Source organism: Penaeus japonicus, unplaced genomic scaffold, assembly GCF_977035675.1.
Source record: "Penaeus japonicus unplaced genomic scaffold, GWHDUDI00000001_assembly GWHDUDI00000030, whole genome shotgun sequence".
Classification (NCBI taxonomy): domain Eukaryota; kingdom Metazoa; phylum Arthropoda; class Malacostraca; order Decapoda; family Penaeidae; genus Penaeus; species Penaeus japonicus.
The window spans coordinates 731,358-741,357 of record NW_028234432.1 but is presented as its reverse complement, the minus strand read 5'-3'; the positions used below and the strand labels follow the sequence as shown (position 1 = coordinate 741,357).

General features: G+C 48.6%; 1 protein-coding gene across 1 annotated transcript in view; it reads left to right on the top strand.

Annotated features, from left to right (window-relative positions):
* LOC122253012 (uncharacterized) overlaps positions 1–10,000 on the top strand; it is a 53,043-nt gene that overhangs the window by 32,247 nt on the left and 10,796 nt on the right. Inside the window, exons 3-7 of the mRNA XM_043015758.2 lie at positions 5,719–5,939; positions 6,812–6,937; positions 7,415–7,615; positions 7,773–7,924; positions 8,420–8,591. Of these exons, the coding sequence (XP_042871692.2) occupies positions 5,719–5,939; positions 6,812–6,937; positions 7,415–7,615; positions 7,773–7,924; positions 8,420–8,591 (872 nt within the window). The remainder of the gene's footprint in view (positions 1–5,718; positions 5,940–6,811; positions 6,938–7,414; positions 7,616–7,772; positions 7,925–8,419; positions 8,592–10,000) is intronic.

Genomic DNA, 10,000 nt, shown 5'->3' with positions numbered 1-10,000 from the left:
AAGAAGAAGAAAAAGATTGAGAAGAAGAGGAAGATGAAAAAGAAGAAGAAGTAGTAGTAGTAGAAAAAGGTGAAAAAGAAGGAGAAGAAGAAGAAGAAGGAAAAGGGAGAAGAAGAAGATGAAAAAGAAGAAGAAGAGGAAGAAGAAGAAGAAGAAGGAGGAGGAGGAGGAGGACCCCCCCCCCCCCCCCCCCCCCCCCCCCCCCCCGCGGAGGAGAAGGAGGGGGAAGGGAGGGGAGGAGGGAGGAGGTGGAGGAGGAGAAGCCGGACGGCCGGGGAGGAGGGGGACGGAGGAAGGAGGAGGAGGAGGAGAAGGAGGGGGAGGAGGGGGAGGAGGAGGAGGAAGAGGAGGGGGAGGAGAAGGAGGAAGAGGAGGGGGAGGAGAAGGAGGAAGAGGAGGAGGAGGAGGAGGAGGAGAAGGAGGAGGAGAAGGAGGAAGAGGAGGAAGAGGAGGAAGAGGAGGAAGAGGAGGAAGAGGAGGAAGAGGAGGAGGAGGAGGAGGAGGAGGAGGAGGAGGAGGAGGAGGAGAAGAAGAAGAAGAAGGACAGAAGAAAGTAATGAAGACGCCAGAAGAAGAGGAGGAGGGGGGAAGGTGGGGGAAGGAAGAGGAAGAGGAGAAGAAGAAGGAGCAGAAGAAGAAAAAAACGAGAAGAGGGAGGGGAGGAATAGTTCATAATAGGACAATAATTAATAATTATGCCTGATAAGTTGGTGATGTTTTTAATTAAGAGGAGGAAGAAGGAGGTGAAGAAGAGAAATTCAAATAAAAAGAAGAAAAAAAAAACCCCGAAGAATCAAGGTGAAGAAGAAAAAAGACGAAGAATTAAGGGGAAGACGAAGAAAAGGTAGAAGTAGAAGAAAAAAGAAATAAGAGAAGAAAGAGAAGAAAAGGACGAAAAATGATAATAAAACAAAAATGTTAATAAGAAAGAAAGAAAGAAAGAAAAAAAAAGAACATCTCTCACGCTCTACATACGAACCGTCATTTAAACCGAAAATGGCCATAGTAGTGATATCATGCGTCACCTTTTTAGTATGACATGATAAACTTACTTATATATACTCATAATTATACTTATACTTATACTTATAATTACACTTATACTTATACTCATACTTATACTTATACTTATACTTATGTCTACTTCGACTTCAACTTTGCTCTTAGAGTCGAGGATCCACTTCGTTTCCTCAAAAGAAGCGCGTAGAGTGTAGATGCCTTGCGTTCTGTTGTATTGGAGGAAATGATAAGAGACATTATGGATTCGTGGTAGAAAGGAAAATAGATAAGCAGGTAGATGAGGGAGAGATTGATAGATGGATTTGAGAAGTGAAAAAATAAAAAACAAGACAGAAAGATAGACACCTTACGACATCCCACAACGCCCCACGACTTGCCACAACATCCCACAACGCCCCACGACTTGCCACAACATCCCACAACGCCCCACGACTTGCCACAACATCCCACGACTTGCCACAACATCCCACAACGCCCCACGACTTGCCACAACATCCCACAACGCCCCACGACTTGCCACAACATCCCACAACGCCCCACGACTTGCCACAACATCCCACAAGACCCCACGAAACTTGCACCACAACATCACACAATTTTTGCACCACGACTTGCACAACATCCACATTATCGCCCCACGGACTTGGTCCACAACATCCCACAACGCCAAAGTCTCGTGCCAACATCATCCCACAACCCCACCGGAGCTTGCAACAACAACACCAACGCCGCATCGACTTGCCACAACATCCCACAACGTCCCCACTCGACTGCCAACACATATCCTACAAATCACCCCCACGACTTGCCAACAACATTCCCACCAACGCCCCACGACTTGCCACAATACATCCACAAACGCCCCACACACTTGCCACAAATCCACGACTTGCCACAACATCATACAACACAACACCCACGACTTGCCACAACATCCCACAACGCCCCACGACTTGCCCACTAAACATCCACAACGACCACCCACCAACTTGCCACAACCTCTCCCACACGACCTTGCCACAACATCCCACAAACACCCACGATTCCTTGCCACAACATTCCCACAACGCCCCACGACTTCGCCACACATCATACCAAATCCCCACAACGCCCACGACGTTGCTCACTAATCTCACAACCGTTCCTCAGCCCACGACTTGCCACAACATCCCACAACGCCCCACGACTTGCCACAACATCCCACAACACCCCACGACTTGCCACAACATCCCACAACGCCCACGATTGCAAACATCATACAACGCCCACGACTTGCCAAAACAACATCCACCAAACGCCCACGACTTGCCACAACATCCCACAACGCCCCACGACTTGCCACAACATCCCACAACGCCCCACGACTTGCCACAACATCCCACAACGCCCCACGACTTGCCACAACATCCCACAACGCCCCACGACTTGCCACAACATCCCACAACGCCCCACGACTTGCCACAACATCCCACAACACCCCACGACTTGCCACAACATCCCACAACGCCCCACGACTTGCCACAACATCCCACAACGCCCCACGACTTGCCACAACATCCCACAACGCCCCACGACTTGCCAAAATACATCACACAACATCAAACAAATCACCCCACGCTATCCTTGCCACAATTTTCATTACAAACATCTCACGACCTTGCACAGCATACATACCAGTATGTATCCCACACGACCGTGCACAACATCATACAACATCTAACGACTTTGCCCAAAATCCACAACGCCCCACCACTTGCCACAACATCTTTCAAATCTCTCGACACGCTGCCACCACTCATCTACACGCCCTACGACTTGCCACAACATACCAACATCAAACAACACCCCGGACCCTTGCCCACAAAACATCCCACATACGTCCACACGACTTGCCACAACATCATTATCCAACTATCCCACATCCGCCCCTGAACCTTGACACATCCATCCACACATCGCCGCCACAACTTGCCACAACATCATTACAACATTCAACAACAACACACTACAGATCTATGCCACAATTTCAATTCTAAACATACTCACGACTTGCCACAACATCAAACAACACCCCACGACTTGCCACAATATCATACAACATCTCACGACTTGCCACAACATCCCACAACGCCCCACGACTTGCCACAACATCATACAACATCTCACGACTTGCCACAACATCCCACAACGCCCCACGACTTGCCACAACATCACACAACATCAAACAACACCCCACGACTTGCCACAACATCCCACAACGCCCCACGACTTGCCACAACATCATACAACATCCCACAACGCCCCACGACTTGCCACAACATCCCACAACTTGCCACAACATCCCACAACGCCCCACCACTTGCCACAACATCCCACAACGCCCCACGACTTGCCACAACATCCCACAACGCCCCACGACTTGCCACAACATCATACATCTCACGACTTGCCACAACGCCCCACAACTTGCCACAACATCAAACAACACCCCACGACTTGCCACAACATCATACAACATCTCACGACTTGCCACAACATCAAACAACACCCCACGACTTGCCACAACATCCCACAAGCCCCACGACTTGCCACAACATCATACTACATCCCACAAGCCACAACAATACTTGCCCACAAACACCCACACACGCCCCCACGATTTGCCCACAATATCTCACAACGCCTCACGCTCTTGCCACAACATCATACAAATCCACAACGCACCCACGACCTTGGCCACAACATCCCACAACGCCCCACGACTTGCCACAACATCCCACAACGCCCCACGACTTGCCACAACATCCCACAACGCCCCACGACTTGCCACAACATCCCACAACGCCCCACGACTTGCCACAACATCATACAACATCCCACAACACCCCACGACTTGCCACAACATCCCACAACGCCCCACGACTTGCCACAACATCCCACAACGCCCCACGACTTGCCACAACATCCCACAACGCCCCACGACTTGCCACAACATCCCACAACGCCCCACGACTTGCCACAACATCATACATCTCACGACTTGCCACAACATACATACTCTATTCCCACAAACGCTCTTGCACACAAACATCAAATCAACCACCCCACCGACTTGCCACACTCACATCCAACACAACATCAAACAAACAACCAACGACCCTGGCCCTAACATCACACAACGCTCCTAGAATCCTGCCACACCAAAAACTCCCACCGATTAGCCACAAACGCCCCCCACGAACACTTGCCAAGAACTCCATCAACGGACCCATGATACTGTGCCAACAACTCCCACAACGCCCCACGATTGCCACACACATCACACAGCCCCACTCCCACGACTTGCCACATCCATCCCCTCCATAGCCCCCACGGACTTCCACCAAAACATCAGACAACATCAAAACAACACTCCAAGAACTTGCCCACAACATCACACAAAACGCCCCCACGACTTGCCACCACATCCCACAACGCCCCACGACTTGCCACAACATCACACAACATCAAACAACACCCATGACTTGCAACTCACATCCTCACAACGCCCACCGACTTACCACAAACCATCCCACAAACGCCCACGACTTGCCACAAACATCACAAAACATACAAACAACCACCCCACGACTTGCAACAACATCCCACAACACCCCACGTACTTGCCACATCCATCCACAACGCCCACGACTTGCCACAAACATTCACAACGCCCCCACGCATCTTGCCACAACATCTCCACACCAATGCCCCACGGACTTGCCACAAACATCCACACGCCCACGACTTGCCAACATCACAACAACGCCCACGACTTGCCACAACTCCCAACAAACGCCCCACGAATTCCACAATCATCATAACCAACATCCCCACCACCAGCCCTCCACGACTTGCCACAACATCCCACGACTTGCCACAACATCCCACAACGCCCCACGACTTGCCACAACATCCCACAACGCCCCACGACTTGCCACAACATCACACAACGCCCCACGACTTGCCACAACATCCCACAACGCCCCACGACTTGCCACAACATCACACAACATCAAACAACACCCCACGACTTGCCACAACATCCCACAACGCCCCACGACTTGCCACAACATCACACAACATCAAACAACACCCCACGACTTGCCACAACACAACCAAGACGCCCCAACGACTTGCACAACATTCATACAACATCAACACAACACCCACGACCTGCTCAACAACTCCACAACTTGCCACAACATCCCACAACGCCCCACCACTTGCCACAACATCCCACAACGCCCCACGACTTGCCACAACATCATACAACATCCCACAACGCCCCACGACTTGCCACAACATCCCACAACTTGCCACAACATCCCACAACGCCCCACCACTTGCCACAACATCCCACAACGCCCCACGACTTGCCACAACATCAAACAACACCCCACGACTTGCCACAACATCCCACAACACCCCACGACTTGCCACAACATCCTACAACATCCCACAACACCCCACGACTTGCCACAACACCCCACAACATCTTACAGCATCCCACAACATCCTTCAACATCCCAACGGCATGCTACAACAACCCCCAATATCCCACAGCACCCCGCGACATGCTACAACACCCCACAAGACACCACAACCCCTCAACACCCCACAGCACATCACAACTCTTACGACCCCCTCCTCCCACAGCTACGACGGCCGCACCCTGGGGAAAGAGCGGCACTGGTCCCCTCGACGTGGTCTCGGAGGCGCCCTCAACCTCACTCTGCCTGCCACGCCCTTCGCACGCCCACAGCTCGCCTTCCTCAACATCGCCCACGTCCACGAGACTGACGCGGGCGTGTACATGTGTCGGGTGGAATTCCGCAAAGGAAGGTCCATGATCACCCACACTCGTCTGGAAGTCGTAGGTCATTGTCTAAGGCATCTTTGCCGGTCTGTTTTTTTTTTTTTTTTTTTTTTTTTTTTTTTTTTTTTTTTTTTTTTTTTTTTTTTTTTTTTTTTTTTGTGTGTGTGTGTGTGTGTGTGTGTGTGTGTGTGTGTGTGTGTGTGTGTGTGTATGTGGATAAAAATAGAACCCCAAGGAAGAACAGAAACGTGCATGGTTTCCATCACGCCAAGATGCTTTCAACTTGTTTACTGAAATTGTCTTCATGGCAAGAGCGTGGCCACGGATGCGCATATGCAATTCACTAGACTGGCCAAGCAAGGCAACATCTGTTGCAACTTCACAACTTCACTTGTAATATTGAACTTCTTAAATGAACGTAGCAAATAACTTTTTATTTTACTTTTAGAAACGTTTCATTTGTAGCATTGGCTTACTCTATGTAATAGGTAGTCGCATTCCGTAATCATTGATGATAGTTTATCAGTACTAAACTATTTTGTGGTTCATCATCCTCATTAATTATATTCTCTGTTTTGTTGATGGTGGAAGTTAAACCTAAAAATAAAGGCTCGTGAATTTTTCGCCTTTTAGTAATGGATATAGTCTCCCGAATCACTCTTCAAGAACCTGTTTCATGCACTTTTTTATGCAAAGTTTTCAAAGCCTACTTGCACGTGCCTTTGAAATTACATTTCTGAAAATTCACAATTACTACCACTTGTCCAGTTCGTAGAACATATAATCAAACTCACCAAATATGTAGATATCACAAAACAAATCAAAAGAAAAGAAAACAAGAAAAACAAAAAAAATATAAATATTTATGATAATATTTCATTGCCCATGAGTTCATGGACTATTTTTTTTACCAGCTCTCTCCCGCCCTCACAGCACCGCCCACCGCTCCTGTAGTCGAGGTGTGGGCTGCCGGGCGGAAGCTTCACACAACTAGCGATTCTCCGGCGGCTATAGTAGAGGTCGACACCGAGCTGACACTTCGCTGCTCCGCGTCAGGAGGTTGGTTGGGTTGGTTGGGTTCAGGGGGCGTGGCACTGAATGATTTTCGTTGAGGGAGCAGGGTGTTGGCATCTAACTTGCCACCGATAAAGGGAGTAACTTTGCTCTCTTCTTTGTCGAATAAGGGAAGCAGTTTGACGACAGATAGAACATTGAGGTTTTAGGTCTCTCGTTTCTATAGATATTTTGGGGAGTGCAGGCACCTCTTCGCACTCTCTTTGGTAAGCCCGGGTTGGTTAAATGGGTTTATTTAAGTCCATGTACAATATCGCTAGTGTATATATTCTCTATGGCAATCTACATGCATTGATTACCGGAAGCTTTAGTAGATTTCCAAATCCACATGGTTTACATAAAAACTTCTTTAGTATCCCCTACCTTCAAACTGAATGAACATCCATTTTCTTTGATTTCGCCGTTTCGAAAACCCAATCTGTGTTTGTTCCCTTCCTATATAATTGCATTTCCCCCACACAGGGCGCCCTTCGCCGACCGTAACCTGGTGGCGCGGGGGGCAGAAGCTCCTAGGAGACATAAGCAAAGGAGAAGACGGCCTCATTACCAACTCGGTGGCAGTGAGAGTGAGGCCGGAGGATGCCCAGGTCCCCATCGTGTGCCAGGCGTCCAACACGCACCTCGTTCCGCCCCTGAGAAGACCCGTCATGATCCAGGTCATGTGTACGTGTCACTTGCTTTCCGTTTTGGACAATACCTGCTTTTCACTATTTTAATTTATAATTGTGGTTGTGTTTTGGTCTCCATAAAAACGATGGGCCACAGTTTCCGTTGCACCATCATAGTCAATAGGATTGTCTACAACCTTTTGCTCCTTCAGCCCCTCCTCAGTACGTGCGTGTCCTCGGCGCCGACCAGGTCATGTCTGCCGGGGAGACGTACACCGTGGAGTGCAAGAGCGTCGGGGCGCAACCACCGCCCATGCTCAGCTGGTCCGTCGCCGGCCAAGTACCTGGGCGGGCGCAGTCGTCGGTGAGTTTGAAGGAAATGGGCTGGGATAGACATGGTGTCACATACGTACATGTAAACAGAGCAAAGAAAGGGAAATGCAGGAAGACAAGAATATGCCGAGGGCTTTTTTGTTTCATCTTCAGGGCATATTGTTCTCCTGTTTTTCCCCTTCGCTGTTTTATTTGTAATTTGTTCAGCATAGATCCTTCCCAAAACATACGTACATAGGAGCAACATGACATACATTAAAGGCTTAAACAGACACACATTGCCGAGCTGCACAAGTGTAAAAGCAACTTGTACCAATGTTCAAGACTGACACAAATATATGTGAAAGTGAATATAGTGTTTTTGTAAGGACTACACATGGAAATTATGTTCTCGGTCATGTTCAATAGCTTATTAGTATCTGACAGTATTATAATAGGATGTAGTATCAAAGCTGCAAATATTGAAAATCTATATTAATATGTCACTTTACATCAACCACAACAATCTCTCCACAACATTCCACAGACAGATTCCATGGGCGTGACAGTCAGCCGCCTGAGATACACGCCCACCCCCTCTCACGTAGGCGCCCACCTAACTTGCACCGCCCGCCCACCCGACCACGGGGGCGTCCTCTCCACCCACGCCCTTCCGTCCACTTGGTCCATGACAGACTCCGTTCCTTTGAGAATTATGTGTAAGTATTTAGGAAGAGAGTGTGTGTGAGAGAGAGAGTGTGAGTGAAAGTGAGAGCGAGAGTGTGAGAGAGAGAGAGAGGGAGAGCGAAAGTGAGAGCGAGAGAGAGAGGGAGAGCGAGAGTGAGATCGGGAGTGTGAGTGAGAGTGAAAGGGAGATCGGGAGTGTGAGTGAGAGAGAGAGTAAGAGCGAGAGTGAGAACGAGAGTGTGAGAGAGAGTGAAAGGGAGATCGGGAGTGTGAGAGAGTGTGAGTGTGAGAGAGAGAGAGAGTGAGAGAGAAAGTGTGAGTGAAAGTGAGAGCGAGAGTGTGTGAGAGAGAGAGAGGGAGAGCGAGAGTGTGAGTGAGAGTGAGAGCGAGAGTGAAAGTGAGAGCGAGAGTGAAAGTGAGATCGGGAGTGTGAATGAGAGAGAGAGAGAGAGAGTGAGAGCGAGAGTGTGTGTGTGTGTGAGAGAGAGAGTGAAAGTGAAAGCGAGTGTGTGAGTGAGAGAGAGAGGGAGAGCGAGAGTGAGAGCGAGAGTGTGTGTGTGAGAGAGAGAGAGAGTGAAAGTGAAAGCGAGTGTGTGAGTGAGAGAGAGAGGGAGAGCGAGAGTGAGAGCGAGAGTGTGTGTGTGAGTGAGAGAGAGAGTGAGAGCGATAGTAAGAGTGAGAGTGATAGTGAGAGTGAAAGTGAGAGCGAGAGTGTGAGTAAGAGAGAGAGGGAGAGCGAGAGAGAGAGTGAGAGTGAGAGTGAAGGTGAGAGCGAGTGTGTGAGAAAGAAATGAGAAAGAGAGAGAGATAGAGATAGAGAAAGAGAGAGAGAGAGAGAGAGAGAGAGAGAGAGAGAGAGAGAGAGAGAGAGAGAGAGAGAGAGAGAGAGAGAGAGAGAGAGAGAGAGAGAGAGAGAGAGAAAAGAGAGAAAGAGAAAGAAAAAGAGAAAAGGAAACAGAAAAAGAGAGAGAAAGAGAAAGAGAAAGAGAGAGAGAGAAAGTGAGAGAGAGAGAGCGAAAGAGGAAGAGAAAGAAAAAGAGAAAGAGAAAGAGAAAGAAAAAGAGAAAGAGAAAAATAAACTGAAAGAGAAAGAGAGAGAAATAGAAATAGAGAGAGAGAGTGAGAGAGAGAGAAAGAGAAAGAAACAAAGAGAAAGAGAGAGAGAGAGGAAAGAGAAAGAGAAAGATAGAAAGAAAGAAAGAGAGAGAGAGAGAGAGAGAGAGAGAGAGAGAGAGAGAGAGAGAGAGAGAGAGAGAGAGAGAGAGAGAGACAGAGACAGAGACAGAGACAGAGAAAGAGAAAGAGAGAGAAAGAGAAAGAAAGAGAGAGAGAGTAAGAGTAAGAGAAAGAGAGAAAGAGAAAGAGAGAGAAAGAAAAAGAGAGAAAAAAAGAGAGAAAGAGAGAGAGAGAAAGAGAACAAAAGAAGAAACACAGAAATCAA